Below are 20536 nucleotides of genomic sequence, written 5' to 3'. Positions count from 1 at the left end.
AGATGACGATTATTTCTTGTTTTACAGTCGACAATCGCTTCTAACCCAACCGAACATGCCCTTTCCATAGCTCATATTTCATCTCAAGTATCCATTAGGGAAATATTGTCGTCGTTTTTATGATGCATGTTTTCAGTTCATCAGAGACAAGTCGAAGTACTCGAGATCTGTCAGCACTTCAAAGATCTGCATTAAAATTAACTTAAAGGGCAAAGAGCGACACAATAATAATGCAAAAGTAGATTGAACCGGGCAAGGCCGGGTAATAACACACAATAACGAAGCATATATATACATGCGCTATTTAAAGTATATAATGTATATGCAGCATAATAAACCAGAATCAGGCGATTCAATGTAAACATCGTTATTAGAGGACCGGACAAGGCCGGGTAATGCCCACTGACATCAGTTTACATAGAAGATGATTAACTAGCTCCTGACGAGGCATACATATGCAATTATATAGTACATAACATTATGATGAGCAACTAGAGCCAGGCAAGGCCGGGTAATGTCCACATTAAACATACATGTAAGCCATATATAGACAGGCTAATATATAGTATAATATCATCTAGGATCTGGCCAGGCATATCTAATCATGACTATATAGAGCTTAATCTAATTATCATTTTGATTAACTAGGACCAGGCAACGCCGGGTAATGTATACATATATATTTCATGAGTGTGTGTAGATTCAGGCGAGGCATTGTGGTAGAACCAAGCAAAGCCGGGTAATGCCCACTAAACACATGTACATATGCGTACATATGCGAACATGTAGTACATAATGTAAGCATCGTTTATATAGAAACCTGATCAGAGTCGTCGTCGTTATTGTCCACAGTCTTCGCGTACGTGACAAACGAAACGATCTTGAAGTTCGTGCCGAGGAGTTGTTCAACCTGAAAGAGATGCTGCAAGGCGAATGTTAGGTACAGTGTCTGCATGCAGCCCAAACATATACATACATGCATATGTATGTATATGCATGCATGTGCGCACATGCGGCCCTTTAGTGTGCATGTAGTTCCACTCACAAACGAATTGTGCACTTTGATCTACACACTTGGTGACTTTTAGCCGAGTGAATAATTAAAAACTGCGCCCAGTTCGTGATGCTGCCTGCACACACACACACACACACACACACAGAGAGAGAGAGAGAGCGAGAGAGCGAGAGAGCGTGTAGGCACAGACAACAGAAAAAAGGGAAGCTGCAGTCGCGACGCGCTGCCTGCGTCGCACGCGGAAGCAAAGCAGCAGCATAAAAAGGAAGCTGCAACACAGGAGCGCGACTGGAAATGGAGTGAGAGCAGCTAAGAGAGAGCCGCCAAGTGAGAGAGCGAGCGAATGCATTTGAGTGAAATGAGTGCAAATTGAGCATAAATGCATTTCGAGTTGGCGGAGTGCATTTCGCAGCTTGAGTAAAAGTACGACAGGCTCAATATGAAGTTTCCTTCGAAATGCAAGCCAAGAGACACGCACACACACACACACACACACATGTACGTACGCACTCATAAATCAATGTCACGTACTTGCCCCGTGCACCCGCGCACGTAGCACCCACATGAAGGCAGTTATCGAAATATTTATCGGTTAACGGGCAAACGTGCGACAGACAGAGTGAAAGGCAACGAGAGGCCCGGAATGTAACAGATAAATACATATACATTCACATACATATGCATATGTATGTACATATGTATGCACATATATGGGCAAGCCGGGCTCAAGATCGGGGCTCGGGGCACGCACTTGAATTATTTCAGCTTGTCGAAAGTGGCGCAGTTTATTGTGCGACCATAAAAAGGCCAAGACCAGCAAAAGGCGATCGACAAGAAGAAGCAGAAGAAGCTGAAAAAAAACACAAAAAAAAAACACATGTCGGGAGTGCACGACTAGCAGATTGCCTGTAAATCAATTCGACAGACTAAACAATCTCTGGCTTTAACTAAAATTAAAGTAGATTATAAAAACGATATTTATCGAACAAATTGGAAAATTATCTAATTAAATTAACTAATATTGCAGGTTTTAAAATAAGGCTAAGAATCGATAAATATCGATTCGGCATTTGATGCTCTAAACGTGAAGTCTTTAGCTCTTTGATAGGCTTAAGAGATTGGTTTGGCAAATCGATATATATCGAGCGGGGCGAAAACCAAAAACTATCGAAGCTTTTTAATTACATTTTAGATGTGCTTGTTATATGAGCGACTATATAACAGATTTTGTGCCCTCAAAATCCGAGATATCACGGATAGTTGGCAACCGATATTTATCGATATATATCGATTTGCATCAATCAATTTCTCAATCTCAATGTGGAAGAACAAATGTGCGCAAGAACAAAGAACAAAATTGTGAGCTCCCAACCGACATATCTGACCTTGGTCTATAATATATATACAGATATATATTCCCTTTTAGGCATTTCCTACGTTTACAGGGTATACGAGAAGAAGTACACGCGCCCGCTGCATGATACGACCACATATGGGCCAAAGGGTTCGACGGCTTTTGGTTCGGGAATGATTGAGGTACCGACGACGACAGCGAACCCTATAAATTACGTTGCAACACACGCGCAACACTCGGTGCCCATAAATGTGGTTAAAATGCGAACTGCAACTGCGTTGGCTACCCTAACATAACTGTAATCCGAGCGCAACCACATGGACTGACCGATATGTCGAGCCATCATGTCATTGCCCGAACAGAGCACGAGCCGGGCACGCTGATAGTGTCAGTTGGGGCTCAAATAATGCTATTATATCTTGTCACGTATCCGGGCTATGATCCACTAGCTGCACTAACAGTATTGCCAAACGTCACGAAAAATACATCAAAATTAACTAAATGCGCGTCGAGGGCTCGAAAATAACTTGAGTACACATTTAATATTATTATTATCTTTAAATTTATGAAGGTTATGAAGTGTTGAAAGCGAATTAAATGTATTTGCTGCTTTACAGCACTGCAATTACAGGGTTGCCTTGTTGATTGTCTTTAATATTTGAGGTTAGGTATTTTTCAATTTATAAAATTCCTTAAAACACCATTTGAAAAATAAAATAAAATGGAATTCTTTTTTTTTTTTTTTATTTTTTGAACTAATTATAATTTATAGAGCATTTCAAAGTCAGCTAGCTTACAGTTCAACTCTCCCCCCCCCCCCCCCCCCCACACACACATTGTTCGTAAGTAAAAAGTCGAAAAATTAAATTCAACACCATTTAAATTACCAGTTTTTCTTCTTGCCGCATTTTTTATAGCCCGAAAAAAAAAACGAAAAACAAGCTAAAATAAAAACCGAAAAAAACTTGGAAACAATATACTAAGAGAGAAAAGGAAAGAAAGAAAAAAAAAAACAACTTACCTTTCAAAATGTGACCGTATTGGCGTGACTTTAAATTGAAGACAGGAAAGCGTGGAAAAGGCGAACGCAACAGCAAGAGAACATCGTGAAATTCGAAACATTAACGAAATGTACAAAAAAATAAACACACACATGCATACATGCATGCATGCATACATATGTATGTATATGTATGCATGTAGCTCTGCCCGTAAACCGCAGCTCCCCGCTGTCCAAAACCGCAGTCAAGCACAAAAAGAAGTCAAGTAATCAAAAAAAGAAGAAGAAGCAGCAGCAGTACAAAAAAAAAAATAGACGAAAAAAAAAACTTGTAACCAAGCTGAGGTAAAAGAGCGCAGCTCAAACGAAATACGCGGCTCAAGAGAGCATTGGAGCTGTGCTTAAGGAGTGCTGCAGCGTGTAGTTGTGTGCGTGCCTGAGTGCGTTCAGTCACAATAGCTGCTCCACTTTGTTTATTGAGTGCGCGCACAGTTTAAAGCGAAGCTTAGTTCGTTTCAATTAAACGAAACGCAAGCAACAACAAGAATGTGACTCGCTTAAGCGCGAGTGCGTGAGCGCAGAACGCACTCAAAGAGCGCGCGCAGCAACATCAGCACACACACAAGCGAAGCGGCCAAGACGCGCACGCACACGATGAGCGACAGAGTGAGAGAGAGAGAGAGAGAGAGAGAGAGAGAGCGCGCGCGAGCAAGAGAGTGGACGCGAGAGCGGCTTGAAGCTGAGCTGATTTGCGGTCCAAAACAACAGTTGAGCAGTTCAGTTTTGAGCGCAACAGCGAACGTGGCGCGCGCGTGAGAGATAATTTTTTTTTTTTCTGTTTTTTCTTTTTCAAAAGCAACAAACGAAAACGGAACGAAACGAAACTACGAAAAGCAAGCGGCGGCAGTCGATGGCGACAGCAGCGTGCGCTGGTCCCTGCTCACAACGATAGCCATTCCGGAGCGCACAGTCCATAAGCGAGCTCAAAGCAAATTCATTTTTAACTTCTGTTTTTACGTTTGCGCTGCTGCCGTTTCTTGACATTACCGTTTTATTTCATATTTGTTTGTTATTATTTTTTCGTTTTTTTTTTATTTTTTTTATTTTTTTTTTTTGTTCTTCTTGTTTTGTGGGCTTCTTGATTTTTACACACACACACACACGTGCACGTACGTATGCATCATAATTTGATTTGGTCACAATATTAATTGCTGGGCAATTGAGCAGCACAGTTAGAACGCGCTTGTTTTTTGGGTTTCAGTTGCGCGTGTTCGGCTGCAGCGACTGCAACGGCGACGCGCGCGATTTACGCAGCAGCAACAACAACAACAACAACAACGAAAACAACGTGCAAATAACAATTTTCAATATCAACTAAAATATTATTTAAAAACAACTTAAACAAAAACAACAAAAAAAAAAAGCAGCCCTTTGCAACAAAAACCTTACAAGAGAACCTGTTCTGCTGTCTCTCTTCGTGTCCGTGTCTGTGTCTGTGTCTGTGTCGGTGTGTGTGTGTGCATGCTGCTTATGCAAATTCTTTAAGCGCAGCAACAACAACACTCGCTCGCACACCTGGCAGCTGATTTTGCAGCGCAACGAACCAACAACAACAACAACAACAACAGCAACACACACAATGAAAGTTCAGCTGCTGCTGCTGTGACACGAACAACAAGAACAACAAGAAACAACTGTAAAAGAGACCAACGCAAGGGATTTCGGTTATTCGCGTAAGTCACAATTTTGCCTCTTCCCATTAACAGTCCGAATACGTGTGTGTGTGTGTGTGTGTGTCTGTGTGAGAGTGTGAGTGCGAGAGCGCGAGGTTAAACTTGATAAGCCCTAGCTAAAGCACAGATTAACAGTTCCAATTAGCTGTCAAAGCTGTTATGCAAAACACTTAACAGTGCCAATTGGATTCTGTGCAGAGTTCGATATTAATATTAATGTAACCCCAAAATAAACCCTTAACATTGTTCGGTTAAACAAACATTTTTTATTTTTACTATATTTAATATGTTTCTAATTAAATTAGCTAAAGATTTTTGGCATTTTTGCATTTGACAAGTCAAAAACTAAAACGGTTTTGGGTCACATTTAATTAATTTTTTTTTTAATTACTTTTTGTATATAATTTTAGATATGTATTTATTCCCCTATGTTGTGCTTGATTATATTTAATTTTTTTTAAATTTTGTTAACTTTTGAAATTTACAATTTTCTGTACTTTACGTTTTAAAGTTTGATTATATAAAATTTATTTAACATTTTATTATAGTTTTGAAATGTAACGAATTCTCGTTTATTTATTTATTCCTTGACAATTTATTCCCTCTCATGCATTTATCTTTATCTACATTTATCTGGCATCTTTCTACCAATTAGTCAACTTCCATTTGCCTTCAACTTTTCCATGTCATCTTCTGTTCTTTTATTTTGTTTTTTCATTCTCTTCAACGTTTTTTTAATGCTGCTTCTTAATAACTCATGATCAAAGCGCTTCCCCAACTCCCCAAACACTTGATCTCCAGCAGCCCCCCTTCCGCTCTCTCTCTCTCTCTCTCTCTCTCTCTCCCTGTGTCTCCCTTTCGCTGTGACAATGGGCGGCATTTTGAGCATCTGTAGTTGCTCTGTCTCAAAGATCTTTCTCATTTCTGCCGCTTCTGTTTGTCTGACACTAACCCCCCCCCCCCCCTGCCCTGCTCCCTTTACTCCCTCCGCGGGCAACGGAAATGGTCAATTGAAACCGCACAGAGGCAATGCATTGTTTCGGGTCTGGCTCTACGGTTCGAGCTTGGATTGTCCCGGTCTCTGAGCTGCTCCCTACTAGTTTTTTGGTTTTTTACTGTCTGATTCTCTGCACGCCACTTGCGGTTTTTACGTACCAAGTGCCCAGGGAGAGAGGGAGGGAGGCAGGGCGGTTCTAAAAGTAGTTGGGAAAGCAATTAAGCCGAGTCCCAAGTACAGGTACTTCAATTATTTAACGCGTGTGGAAGATCTTGAGAACAGATTCTCATAGTTCAAACTCAAGAAATTTCCGTTCTTAAGAGCTTTGCTTCTGTAGAAGATAAAGATTTACAGTCTGAAGCTCTTTAGATATGCTTAAGGTTTCGAAAGCTCAATTAAAGCTTTGAAGTAGTCTTAAAGCTTAGCCAAAATTTGGAGCTTGGGTGAAAGCTTCACTATAATCAAAATAATTTAACTCAGAACAACTTTGAATTCATGTAACCAAAAATTAACCTTAAGCAAAATGCTTTGTTTGGCCAAAAATATAGCTGCAAACCCATCAAAGCTTAGCTACAATTGAGAAGTTGCTTGAACTTAAAGTAAATCGTAAATTGAGCAAGACAAGGCTTTAAGAGAACTCACAGCAACAATAACAGAATAATACAGCTTTAACCGAGCTTCCACTAAGCTTGAGCATAGTAAAGCTTTAAGAGAACTTAAAATCAGCCTAATTTAGGATTAAAGCCAAAGCTACTAAAGCTTTGACGTATGGCTAAAGCTATAATAAAGCTTTAAGCAAAAGCTTGTATAGTATACATGAAATCTTGGGCTTTAAAACAAATTTAGCGTACTTAAAGCTCCGTGATGTCTTCCAAAGCTTAACAAGTTTTAAATAAAGCTTGACAACAATCACAAAAGCTTTTAATAAGAAGATAAATTGTCCATGAAGAATATAGAAAGAATTCAAATCATGTCAAATCATGTGGCAAGCGTAAAAGTTGTTGCAACATTGGCATGAGATATGTTTCGAGCTACCCTCGCATTTTCTAATTGAAGTCGATGCCAGCTGCCAGCGGCAGAGTCATACAAGGTAGCCCAACAACAAATGCGAGAGGGGGATGGAGCGTGAAGTAGACGGAGATAGAGAGAGGCAGAGGGAGGGATGTGTATGAGTAAAGCCAGTGAGAGGGGAGGAAATGCTTCCGCTTGGCCAGCTGCTTACCAACAAAGCAAAAAAACAAAACAAAAAAAAAAAAAAACTAAAAAAATGCAACCAGCTAACAAAACAATGCAATTAAATGCAAATGAAAATGCTTTTAAAACTTGTGACGTCACTGGCAAAAAAAAAAAAAAAAACGTGACTTACAAACTGAGTGTGCGTGTGTGTGTGCGTGTGTGTGTGTGTGTGTGTTTTATCTGTTCGTCTCCGCGTCTAACTCGAACTGTATTCATGTTAAGGTTAAACGTGTAAATAGCTCTCAACATTCTAATTGCACGGCAACAAACAAAGTCACCAAATGCGATGCAAATCGTGCTCGAAAATCGTTTAACTCCAGCAGGCACGACTGCCAAATGCCCTGTAAAGTGAGCCAAAACTCTGGCAAGTAACTTTGTCGCTTGGTTTCAAAATCTTATTTGGAATTCCTATTGCAATATATTCAAATTGAGTTCCAAGTCTGCTACGACAAATTCAAAAGTCCAAATTCTCCAATTCCATATACACTTAGTTTTGTCTATCCAAGGCCCGGCCAGAGTTGCATAGCTAATTTCAATCTTCTAGCTCTGGCAGTTACCGAGTTCCTTGAGGTCTCACAGCTGATATAAGATGTGGGCGAGTCAATAAGGTCTCTAGACTCTGCAATAGAGGTCTTACCTAGAGAAAACATCGTAGATATCATACAGATACAGTTTCTATGGATACATGTTTATAAAGTCTGGATGCTGCTTAGGCAAATATTTATGCTAAATGCTTACCAATTTTCCTAACTCTAGCTCTTATAGTTCCCGAGTTCCTTGAGGAGGCATAGCTGGGGAAGGAATCCAATCAGGCCCAACTGTATAGATAATAAGTCCACGTTGCTTGGCTTAAATTAACCAACTGTTACATAGCAGCTGACCGGGTCGTGCATGCCCTATGCACGCATTTACAGGGCATCAAAACGAGAAAAAAAAACTCACGTAAAATGCATTTAAAACTTACGTTTAGCACTGACGACCTTTGCAATGTGACACCTGCATTTGTGTTAGCCCCCCCCCCCCCCCCCCCCCCCTATCTCTGCCGCTTCCCCCCCTCTAAACCACTTGAAGAGCGACTCAAAAATGTGCGTAGAAACAGCAAATTTTTCGCACACAACTTTTGCCCATTGTCCATGGCCTTGACAATGAAAAAAAAAAAAAAAATGTACAAGAAACAACGAGTGGGGCATTGGGGCGGGCGGCTGTGTGTGGGTGGAGAATGATGGGTGGTGGGGGGGTGGTCATTGTTTGGCTGCCTGTTGCTGTTGTTGCGGTTAATTGTTGCGGCTGCAGTTGCAGTTGCCTTGTCGTAGCCAGCGAAGCGTGTGGCATAAACAGGAAAACATTGGATCAAACGTTGGCTGGGCAAACGAGGGGGGTGGGGGAAGGGGAAGGGGGTTGGGGTTGGCGCAGCAGAGCCGTCGCTCGTTTGAGGTGTCTTCCATTTGACAGCAACAGGCAAAGATCGAGTGGGTTACGGCCATGGCTCTCTCTCAAGAGAGAGCTGCTGTTATTTTCCAATTCTGCTTTGTGTGGCATTCTTAAACGTTGCTCGAATTCAAATTGACACCATTAATAAACTAGTTTGTATAACATTGTTAAGTTAGCTAATTGAATTAGTTTATACAATATGATCTAAATTGAAATTGAAAGAATCTAAAGCAGTGAAAAATGACACTCAATTCTGTTGAATAGATCGCAGCTTGATATTGAGGCAAGCGCTAAAGAGAACTAGCTGTTAAAGTTCATGTTAGTTTGGCATGAAGTGCAATTAAATAATACTTTATTAAATTGACAACAGCTCATCAAAGAATTCTCTAAGCAAGTCTCGAATCAATTTCCACTTAACAGCAAGTCTTACATGTTTGACTGCTAGTCTAACTACCAGTCAAATAGTCGACTGAACATAGCAGTAGGTGTCATTGAGTTTGACTGCATGTTAAATAAATTTAACTGTGACATGACGATGCTGAATTAGACAAACTGGTAACTGCAAGTAGATAAAATGACCCTAGACAGCGTTCATGTTAAGTTTAACTGCATGTTGTTATTAACATTTTTGCCATACACAATTTAACAGAGCTTCAAGCGCCTTAAAGCAGTGATGTTAAGCTTAACAGCTGTAGTAAAATGGCATGCTGTTATCAACAATTATGTTACTCACAATAACTGCCAATAACAGGCACTGATGTTAATATTAACAGCATGTAGACCAATCGAATGCTGTTATTAACATTTGTATTGAACAAATGTTGTACAGAGTTGCCGAAGCAGTTATGTTAAGTTTACAGTTGTGGACAAATGGCATGCTGTAATTAACATATATGGTTATCAACTTTTAACAGAGCTGCAAATAACATCAACCCACAGGCTGTTAACTTAAAAGTGTTAAACTTTAAATGAAAATTAACATTTCTGCATAAATGAATATCAAATTTGTAACGCAGTCAAGCGCAACAGCTTTGCTCGATCGTTGACAGTGGAAACAAGGTAGGCTTTAGCGACAGACAAACAGAATTGTATATACCCTCTTTCATCTTGCGTACAGGGTATAACACGTATAAGCTAAACAACTGATTGGTACGTGAATGGGCGCTTAAGTGGCGCTCGGGTCAAGCGTGTAAAGATCGTTGCCATCACGAGTGCATTCAACTCGGATCAATGAGCGAGAAGAGGGAATAAGGGGGGGGGGGGGGATTTGGTGGCAAGTGGCACAAATGCCAATTGGATATTTAAATGATGTCGCATCAATTTCTCGCCGTGCAGCGCATTTGCTTTCAATTGAAATTGAAGCTGTCTGCAGATTCTATTAGTTGATTTATGTTCTTGCTCAATCGCAGACACGCACACACACACACTGCCACACCCTTCGCCCCAAACCCCCTGCCGCCCCCGGGCCAGCCACCTTTCTAGAAAAGCAAACGGTACTTCGCCTCGAGTCGCGTGTTTGTCTTCAGATAGCGTGAGGCAAACAACATAAAAATTTACATTTTTCGGCTGACTTCAATCAGACGCTCGACACGTTTTCCAATCAAGCAAATGTATCGATCACATAGATACTCGCACCACACTCAGATACACAGATACCTTAGATACAGTTACACACAGGTTATCTAAGCATTTCAGTTTCACGACCTTGTTGCACTCAAGACAAGCTGTGGGCTCTTAACATCGCAGGAATTCTGAAACACGCTCTCATTTGGGGTATTCTTTTTTTTTTGCAGCTTCCAAATCGAATTAGTTATCGATAAATCGACAATTTCTCATGGAATCGATACAAATTCGTATATTATTTAGGGAGCCATAAAATAAAAGATACTTGGATTCTAGAAGATATATGTAAATTTTGGAGACTCTAGCTCTTAAAACCTATGAGATTTGCTAAAAAAAAAAAACAAGATTTCTGTACCGATTTTTATCGATTGTTTGGCAACGGGGAAAATTATCGATTATCGGAAACAGTAGGAGAACCTACGAGCAATTCTTCACCCCTTATAGGTTCTGAGATTCTTGCGTTCATAAATATGTACGGACGGACAAACAAACATAGGGACATTCCAGCCAGACCGACTCGTCTTTGGATGCTGATCAAGAATAAATATACGTTATGGTGTCGGAGATGCTTTCTTCAGCCTGGTTCCTGCATTTGCACAAAACTAATATACCCTTTTTATTGAATTGGAATACCATAGATCTATTTGCCAAAGAATTGTATTAGATGAAAAGCTTGCTTGATATTTAATCGAATAAAAATTAAACTAAAAGAATTGTATTAAAAAGCAGATGAGTGTTGGAAAGACCTTTAAAGTTAACTTCTTTGTAAACAGATTTGAGTTGAGATTCAAATAGTAGTGGAAACTTCTAGTACGCGTTCTCATTGCCTACTTGCCAGATCCTTTGTTTCTCGGTCGAGTCGATTTTGCAACACTTTCTTTCACCACCAAAAACAAAAACTTTCTCAACACTGCATTTTGCATACGTTGCCAGATTGATTATAAAATATATTTTGCCATTTCTTTCGTCTCTTTGCAGTTCGATATTGATATGCATCGTTTGCGCTGCCTGATCAACAACAACAAGAAGTACAACAATAATCGAAAGACGACAGAGCACGAGCCGTAAATTAAACGGAAACTCACCTGACATTTTGCAACACTGCCCTGCAGTTAGCAGCAATTTGTTTTGTTTTTGTTTTTTTTTTTGGAATACTCACCTCAGCCTAACTCTTGAGCTCCTTGACCTGCAACTAATACAATAGTGCCAAGATGTATAAGCTGTTGGGTAGCCTGAAGAGCTACCTCAAGTGGCAGGACATCCAGACGGATAACGCGGTCTTCCGTCTGCACAACTCCTTTACAACCGTACTGCTGCTCACCTGCAGCCTGATCATCACGGCCACACAATATGTGGGCCAGCCGATCAGCTGCATTGTGAATGGCATTCCGCCGCATGTGGTCAACACTTTCTGCTGGATACACAGCACGTTTACTATGCCGGATGCGTTCAACCGACAGGTAAGTCTACACAACTCTACACAGATCAATAAATTAAGCAAATTCGTAGGCCACAAGGCTTACCACTCCATATACTAAGTAAATTGGGTATCTTAGTGACACTACAAAGTCGACGACAAGTCTACATGCCATAAAAATGTCGACATAATTCTCCACAAAGTGTATTGTGGGCCTTAGTATTCATATTTAAAGTAAAATAACTTAAAAAGTCTACACAACAGCTAATGTGTCTATACACATACATAGAAGCTGGTTTTCAAAGTCTACACAAGTCTCCAAACACAAATGTGTCTATATTTCTTGCTGATATGCATACAAAATGTACATAACCACTTCAAAATCAGACAGAGTAATACATTTTTTGCTATCCATGATATTTTGAATGTTTCCAGTTGCGCAAAAGTCTCCAAATGCATTTAGTGTGTATTTATGAGTATAAAAGAAAAACACAATTTAAAAAGTGATCAAAATTTATTGTTTATGTGTTGTCATTATGCATGATAGAAAACTGCAAACTTAGTTTAAAGGCAGCTCTACAAAGTCTACATAAGTCTCCAAAAAGCAGTGCTTATATGTTTTTAGCTGTATTTAGCACGATAGAAGGCAGCGACTTATGTAACATAGCTTTAAGCTCAATTTAAAGAAAGTCTACACAAGTCTCCAAAAATTAAAAATACAGTAAATTCACTTTCAGAGTCGCGTAAGCTCGTTTTTCGTAATTATGCATCATTAAAAGCAGCATACAACAAAAAACTAAATTACTCGGCAACTCTGAAAAGTCTACACAAGAGTCCAAAATCATATTCTGTATATTTCGCGCTACTTTTTGTATGATAAAAGGCTGGGAATATGGTAACATGCATTTAAGACTTGTTTTACAAAGTCTACAAAAGTCTCCACAAGTCTCCAAACACTGAAAAAAACCCCATAAATGCACCTTTAAAGTCGCTCAAACTCATTTATAGCACGCTCAAGGCAGAGCTTCACAGCATTTGGTTGGCCTCCTCTCTTCTTCTGCTTCGTTGGCGAACAACTCCAAAGCTTTGCAAGCTTGGAGCGCTGTCCGCGTTGCGACTGTACGCTTCTGTATGCCGATCACGTCCGGCGTTGTCTCATTTGTATGATATGTATTACATGCTGTAGGCCCCGTATATGGAGACTCGCATAAATATGTGCATATTTATGCTGCGGCTATAAAGCAATTATAAACTGGGCGTTGTCGGCGGCCCGATTTAAATTGCGCGCTCCGTGTGACCCAAAAACAAAAAAAAAAAAAAAAACGGGGAGCGAAAAAAAAAATGAAACCGATTAACAACGACACAAAAATTGAATACCCCGCGGGAGCGCAGACGCGACAGGCTTTTGCGTATAGCTCATATTTCAACAGGGGCAGGAAGTGCCCGACGCAGCATTTCTTGATTTCGTGGAACCTTCAGCGCGCAGTCCAACAGGCTGCCGACATCCTTATGCAGGGTACACTGGGCTAATCGAGCGTTTTGCCTGAGCGAAAATATAATCCAAAAGCAGCCATTAGCCATATCTAAATTCTAGGATGGGAATAACTAACATATATAATACTATCTTTAATATAAAATAAAAAGAATTTGTTAAGACTCTTTTTTGAAAAAAAAAATGTTATTCTTTTTGTTTTCATTGAGTGAGCGAATCGTATATAGAATCATATTATATCACAGCGAATCATAGGAATGCCTGAAAGTTGTATTTATTTTTTCAAATCTAATGAAAATAAAATCTATTCATATAGATCTATGTATTCCTCTAAACCAAATAGCACAGACTTGCTGTTCAAGCCTTTTGTAAATTCCATTTTTTTTTTTTTTCGTATTTATTTACAGGTCGGTCGCGAGGTGGCACATCCTGGCGTTGCCAATGATTTCAATGACAAGGATGCCAGAAAGTACTACACCTATTATCAATGGGTGTGCTTTGTGCTCTTCTTTCAGGTAAGCTCACAGCACTTACACTGCTTCTTCTTTTTTTATGCTGCCTACCTATTCGAAAGGCTCCCCCCCCCCTCACCACCCTTTGCCACTTGTGCATCACATTCCCCCCCTTTGTAAGACTTAATGCTGATAATGTTGAAGATCTCACGATTTGCTTTCGATTCTTTTCGTTCTCGTGCTCTCAATTGCGGCGCATACACACACACACACACACACACACACACGCACGCACACACACACACACACACACACACACACGCACACACACACACACACACACACACACACATTCGCAGAGCAAGCTGTACTTCAATGAAGCTTAATTGAGTGCGTGCGTGTTCTGGCTGCAAAAGGGGTGTAAGGCGTGTGTGTGTGTGTGTGTGTGTGTGTGTGTGTGTGTGTGTGTGTGTGTGGCTGAGGCGGAGGCGGGGGTGAGGGCTTGCGCAGCTATCGGCTGCTTTCGGGGGAGGGGTCATTGTATTGCCAAGAGCGCTCAATCAAGCATGATTGCGCGCCAGTTGCGCAACAAGCACACAAACAGCGACAGTTGCTAAACACTAAAGACAACAACAACAACAACAACAACAGCAACAATCACTTGTGAAATGCCAGATAGTGTATTCATATGGGCTAATGACTTGCTAAATCTCTCACAAATTCCAAATCCAAAAGTCAAACTTCAAGTCAAGCTTATGATATTTTGTATTTGTTTTTTTTTAATTTGATTTAATCGCAGCTGTTGACAGCTAACACACGCAGCTGATGAGCTCCAAAATCTCTTCACTCACTCATTAAATACAGATTAGACAGTAAAATCTGACTAAAACGGGCAAAAAATACCATTATCTAATCCTGAAGCTTTTTGCATGAGCTTCAGCAGCTTTTGTAAGCACTTGAAAGCTCTTCAGTTCGACTGAATACCATTTAAAATAGTCTTAGAGTCCTGCTGCTTCTGCTATTACCGTAAATTCTGACTAAAACGGGCAACAATCCGTAGAAGCTTTTCGCTTAGGCTTCAGCAGCTTTTGTAAGCTCTTGAGAGCTTTTGACCTCGACCGATTCCCATTTAAAATAGTCTTAAAGTCCTGCTGCCTCTGCTTGTACCGTAAAATCTGATTAAAACGGGCAACAATCTGTAGAAGCTTTTCGCTTAGGCTTCAGCAGATTTTGTAAGCTCCTGAAAGCTCTTCAGTTCGACTGAATACCATTTAAAAAAGTCTTAGAGTCATGCTGCTTCCATAAAATCGGACTAAATCTGATTAAAACGGGCAACAATCTGTAGAAGCTTTTCGCTTAAGCTTCAGCAGCTTTTGTAAGCACTTGAAAGCTCTTGACTTTGACTGATTTTTACTCGACAGCCAAATCTACCCGCCTACTCTCACCAGAGAGCAATTTTCAACTCCTTCTTTTCTTCTTAAACGTTTAACTGACTTCTCTTCAGCATATTATGTGAATATTCTTGACAACGAATTGCCTTACCCGCTCAGAAGTGTTGAATATATATATATCTACATACAAATGTTTCCCTATTAATAAATTTGCTAATTTAATTATTGCTATATTATTATTTATAGGCAATGGCCTGCTATACGCCCAAATTTCTGTGGAACAAATTCGAGGGCGGGCTGATGCGCATGATTGTGATGGGCTTGAACATTACGATCTGCACGCGCGAGGAGAAGGAGGCCAAACGCGATGCCCTGCTGGACTATCTCATCAAGCATGTGAAGGTGAGTTGGCATCTCAAGAGCCCCGGACATTATCTGATATGAAAACTGATTGCCCGATTGCATTAACAGCGCCATAAACTGTATGCCATACGCTATTGGGCCTGCGAGGTGCTCTGCTTTATCAATATTGTGGTGCAGATGTATCTGATGAATCGTTTCTTTGACGGCGAGTTCATATCGTATGGCACGAACATTATGGGGCTGTCGGATGTGCCGCAGGAGCAGCGCATGGATCCGATGGTTTATGTATTTCCCCGTGTCACCAAATGCATTTTCCACAAATACGGTGCCGGCGGCTCATTGCAGACGCACGACTCCCTCTGCATTCTGCCGCTCAACATTGTGAACGAGAAAACCTATGTGTTCATTTGGTTCTGGTACTGGATATTGCTCGTACTGCTCGTTGGACTGATGATATTCCGGTAAGTAAGGCATATTTTAGGGCACGTGCCTGCTAGCTCCTGCTGTTATTGCTCTGCTCATGTTATTTAACAGCTCTCAGCTAAGCTCTTTTACGTATTCATGTTAACTGCTTAACGTCAATTGAGGCGAAGTTTCTCATTATGTGGCAACGCTGTGTCGTTCAGTTCACAGCAGTGCTGCAAATGTTAACTCAACAGCGCACTGTTAAGCGCATGCTGTTAGCCAACAGTTCGCGATGTACTGTTATCGATCACATTACTTTGCCAAGTGGCAACACTCAACATTCTAGCTGCCAGTTAAAAAACCTAACTGCCCTGTAAATTCAAATTTGGCTCATTTGCAGATGGATTAATGAAAACAAACTTGAACAGGCACTTGCTATTGCGAACTTTGTTATAATACGAACTATTTAATTGCAGCGCCTGCATCATCTTCATGCCCAAGTTCCGGCCGCGTCTGCTGAATGCGCGCAATCGCATGATACCCATGGAAATCTGTCGTTCGCTGTCCCGCAAACTGGACATCGGTGACTGGTGGCTCATCTATATGCTTGGCCGCAATCTGGATCCGGTCATTTACAAGGATGTGATGGGCGAGTTTGCCAAACAGGTGGAGCCCGCGAAGCACGATCGCACCAAGTGATTGTCAAGCATGGCTAAGCACACGAAAGAGACAACGAGCGAACGGGAGAGAAAGAGAGCGAGAGAGAGAGAGAGAGAGAGAGAGAGAGAGAGAGATACAACTGCTCTGGATTATATTCATAATTATTATTATTATTATTTAGCACAAATCATGACAATTAGTTGAAAACCACACACCGAATGCAAAAAGGCAAATGACAATCTTTAGCAATAGCTCTTTGCTACATGCCTACCTTTCCGTTTATCACCCGCCCAAAACTCTTAATCAATGATCACAACTCGAATCATTTCAAATCGCAAGGCAGCCTAAAATGAATGAAATAATTGTTCAAATATTTTGTGAGAAATATTTGTTCAGTTTTTTTAATTATTGAATTTCTTTTGACAAAACGAAGCAAAAATATTTTTTTATTTTTTTTCATACTATTAAATTTAATTTAATATCTAGCATGTATTTATGTAGATCTTAAAAAAAAAAAGAGAAAGAAACACGAGTTACGGCCCAAGAAATTCTAAAAAATATATATATATATATGCAACAATATATATAGGTATATATAATTTTATAAATATATATATATTTGATTCTTATGAAATTAAGAGCAACTTGCAACTGCCAAGCAAAAACTAACAACAACAACAACAACAACAAAAGCAAAAACAACAATAGCAACGCTTCAGAAGGATAATACCATAAATATTATAATAAACATATAAATATTGCTTTTGAGTCTTTCATAATAGATCACATGATCATAATTCATGATAAATCATAAACTATGAAGCGTTTTGCTGGCACATTTACATTTGAAACTGTTTTCAAATCGAACGCAGAAGATATAACTAAATGTTAAGTTTATTGTGTAGTTTTAGGCGAAAATTGCAAGTTTTTTTTTTTATAAAAGTGAAATATATGCATAATACGTATGAAATAAACTCTATATAACTGGCGAAAATCAAGTTGTTTACATATTCAGATATTTGTATATATATTTATAAAGTTTCTGTCAAAAATTTTAAATCTAATTCCTCTACAGTTATTCAAATGGTTTTTTTTTTTTCATTATGTGAGCAAGTTTCGTTCAGTCAATAGTGTGCTCACTGAACGAACTATCGTTAACTGCGTTACGTAAGCGCAATGAGCGCATGCTACGCAAAATGCCCAATGTTAGCCCAAAATGAGTAACGTGAACGCAGAATGCGCAACGTAAATCAAACTGCGTAACACATTAAACTAATGCAGCAATTTTGTTGCAAAACTCAATTAAAAACCTAAAACGAATTAGAATAAGTGATAAAAATGTGATGTCAAGTGTAAGTGCAAGTGCGTTTGTTCAAGCAAACCAAAACAACTAATGCATAAATAAAACTAAAGCGAAATAATTACATATTAAAGTCGCGCGTGCGGGTGTATGCGTGTGCGTGTGTACGTGCGCGTGTGTGTGTGTGCGTGTGCGAAGCAGTTGAAAACGCAGCAAAAATCTACTGCACAGAGCCAAAATAAACGCGCAAAAGGCAACGGGCAAAAAATATAAACATAACACGAATGTGCGAAAGTGGGCGTGGGGACTGGACGATTTTATAGTTATAGCAGCCGATTAGACGTACATATATATATGTAAACATAGAGCGGCGCAATTTTGATTTCTCTTTTGTTTTTATATTGTGTTAATTTGCGCCCTTGCGTGCAAATGTGTGTGTGTGTGTGTGTGTGTGCGTGCATGGAATTTAGCGACGCCTGCTGGCATAAAATTCAACCCCCAATGCCCCCGCCCCTACTTAACGGGCAAAGTAAGAAGAACAGCAACAATGGCAGCACCTCACCACCAAAAACGCCAAGCACCACCCCCTGGCACGAACAGCAGCCCCTGACGAAAACCATGCTGAAAATTGACTCGGTCGAACGAAGGTGATGTTGTTCTTGTTCTTGTTGCTGTTGTTGTTGTTGTTGTTGGGGTGTTAAGCTAAAATAACAAGCAGCAGCGGCGCCGTAATTCAAAAACTGTCGAAATAAAACGGCTCTGCGCTCCACTTGCTGACACTCTCGACTTTCCCGCTCTTCCTCCCTCCCTCTCTCTCTCTCTCTCTCTTTCTCTCTCTCTCCAACGCTTTGGCCGTCTCGCTGTTCCGACACTCGTGCGCATTCTATCTCTCTCTCGCTCTGACTCTCTTGTGACGCTTATTTTGCGGCAGCCAAAAGTTGAGCTCCAAGCGGCCTGTCCTTTATAATTGTATTCGCCTGTGCGTGTGTGTGTGTGTGTGTGTGTGCAAAAGGCATAAATGTAAGCCAAAAGAGCAGCAGCCAACGGAAAGCAAGTTGAAAGCATAAGCAAAACACTTTGAATTCCGTTGGGCAACTCTTCTCTGTTAACTCTTCTCTGTTAACTTTAATGCTAAAATTGATAAATACAAATTTTTCATAAATAAGTTGTTGCGAACATTTTAATTGCTGTTTAGGCATTTGCTGCTTAAAATTTTTGCGCAAATTGTGCGCTGCGCAACACCGGCCGGCGGCCGTTTGGCAACACTGTTAATGTTGTTGCCGCTGTGTGCAACCCTGTGTGCCGCACACGAATGCGAGTGGGAAAGCGTGTGGTCGAAAATCAAGAACAGCAACAAAAACGTAAGATACAAAACGGCTCTCTTTGTATGAGTGTAGCAGCAGCAGCAGCGGTAAAACCAAAAAAAAAAAAAAAAAAAAAGAAACGAAACGAAAAAAAAAACTGCTCGCGGGGGAGCAAAGCAAATTGACAGCAGTAGCTGGCAGCAGGAAAGCAGCGCAGCCGCTAATTTTTGCCGTCGGTCGCGTCGCAAAATCAAATCACACGCTGCGAGAGCAATAAAAAGAAAACGGACAAGAAAAAGAAAAAAAAAAATTCCATACCCAAAAATAACCAAAAAATTTTCAAGTTTGACGTTTTTATGGTGTGTGAAAAACGACACGGGAACAGGGCGAAAAGGAATAGGCCACAAAACCAAAAGCAAAGCTAAAGAACAAGGCGCAAACAGAAGAAGCAGCAACAGAAATTGTAGCAGCAGCAGCAGCAGCAGCATTGAGCGAAAAGCGTGCAAAGGCAAAAGAAGAGAGAAAAAAGAAAAAAAAAAAGGTCAAAATGTGTGTGTGTGTGTGTGTGTGAGCTAGAAGAAGAATCATGGAATCAATGAAAATGGAGCAAATGTGAAAAACTTGTGGAAAAGCTAAAATTAATTTTTTGTTTTTGTTCACGCGCGCGTATTTGCCATTGTGTGCGTGCGTACGTGCGTATGTGTGTGTGTGTGCCAGAGCGAGTGAGAGCGACAAAGAGTGCGGGTGCGAGTGCGAGAGCGAGAAGGCAGCAGGCAGGAAGAGCGAGCAAATGATTTTTGTAAAACGCATTTACTAATTACAAATACAAATACAAAATGTGAACGTGCACACGCACACACACACACACATATATATTTATATAAATATATAATAATATTATATATATATATGTGTGTAAATTAGAAGCGACGACGAAACAGCTACAAAAGCACTTGATGAACAACAATCCGAAAAGGAAATCAATAATAATAACAATAACAATAAACGCTCCCAAGTGTGCAACTCGACCTCCTCTACATCTACTTCTTCTTCTTCATCTTCTTATAGTTGCTGTTGTTGTGTTGGTTTTGTGTGCACCGTGTTTTAATCGTAGCAGCAACAACAAATTATTGAAAGCATAACAAAAGAGAACTAAAAATAATAATCAAAAAAATAAATAAAATAAAGGAAAATAACGAACAATATTAATTTCGGCCGCAGCGGCAGCTAAATAGAAGAAGAAGCAAAAGAAAAAAAAAAAAAAAAAAAGAAAAATGTGGAAAGCCAGCGAATGCGCCGCAGCAGCAGAAGCGCCACACAGCGTCGCATTCGCAGTCGCCGTCGCAGTCGCCGTCGCAGCAGC

At 40.2% G+C, this 20536-nt stretch overlaps 1 protein-coding gene and 1 long non-coding RNA gene across 8 annotated transcripts; both read left to right on the top strand.

The window, feature by feature from the left end:
- The first annotated feature begins 4448 nt into the window (after positions 1–4448).
- On the top strand, positions 4449–17274 carry ogre (optic ganglion reduced). 2 transcript variants are annotated; one of them, XM_070211171.1, is made up of 7 exons: positions 4449–4538; positions 4597–5102; positions 11368–11849; positions 13706–13813; positions 15388–15543; positions 15613–15965; positions 16386–17274. In XM_070211171.1, exons 3-7 carry the CDS (start codon positions 11601–11603, stop codon positions 16606–16608), a joined length of 1089 nt encoding a protein of 362 aa, XP_070067272.1. In that variant the 5' UTR covers positions 4449–4538; positions 4597–5102; positions 11368–11600; the 3' UTR covers positions 16609–17274. The 2 variants fall into 2 exon arrangements, with proteins under 2 accessions (XP_070067272.1, XP_002057916.1); XM_002057880.4 differs by having other exon boundaries at positions 4460–5102.
- A 378-nt stretch (positions 17275–17652) lies between these two features.
- On the top strand, positions 17653–20504 carry LOC116650050 (uncharacterized). Of its 6 annotated transcripts, none has more exons than XR_004303036.2 (2): positions 17653–17921; positions 20098–20504. It is a non-coding gene; the product is annotated as an uncharacterized lncRNA (long non-coding RNA). The 6 variants fall into 6 exon arrangements; XR_004303038.2 differs by having other exon boundaries at positions 17653–17931; XR_011417405.1 differs by lacking the exon at positions 17653–17921 and adding an exon at positions 17938–18155.
- Positions 20505–20536: the final 32 nt, after the last annotated feature.

This window comes from Drosophila virilis, chromosome X (assembly GCF_030788295.1).
Source record: "Drosophila virilis strain 15010-1051.87 chromosome X, Dvir_AGI_RSII-ME, whole genome shotgun sequence".
Lineage (NCBI taxonomy): Eukaryota > Metazoa > Arthropoda > Insecta > Diptera > Drosophilidae > Drosophila > Drosophila virilis.
Note: the sequence above shows the minus strand (reverse complement) of the source record. Positions and strands in the feature narration are given on the sequence as shown.

Bases quoted from the DNA above. Each gene is read 5' to 3' on its own strand.
- ogre (XM_070211171.1), top strand. From the start codon at position 11,601: ATGTATAAGCTGTTGGGTAGCCTGAAGAGCTACCTCAAGTGGCAGGAC. The intron at 13,814-15,387 runs GTAAGCTCACAG...TATTATTTATAG, and splicing joins GCTTTGTGCTCTTCTTTCAG to GCAATGGCCTGCTATACGCC. The intron at 15,544-15,612 runs GTGAGTTGGCAT...TTGCATTAACAG, and splicing joins ATCTCATCAAGCATGTGAAG to CGCCATAAACTGTATGCCAT.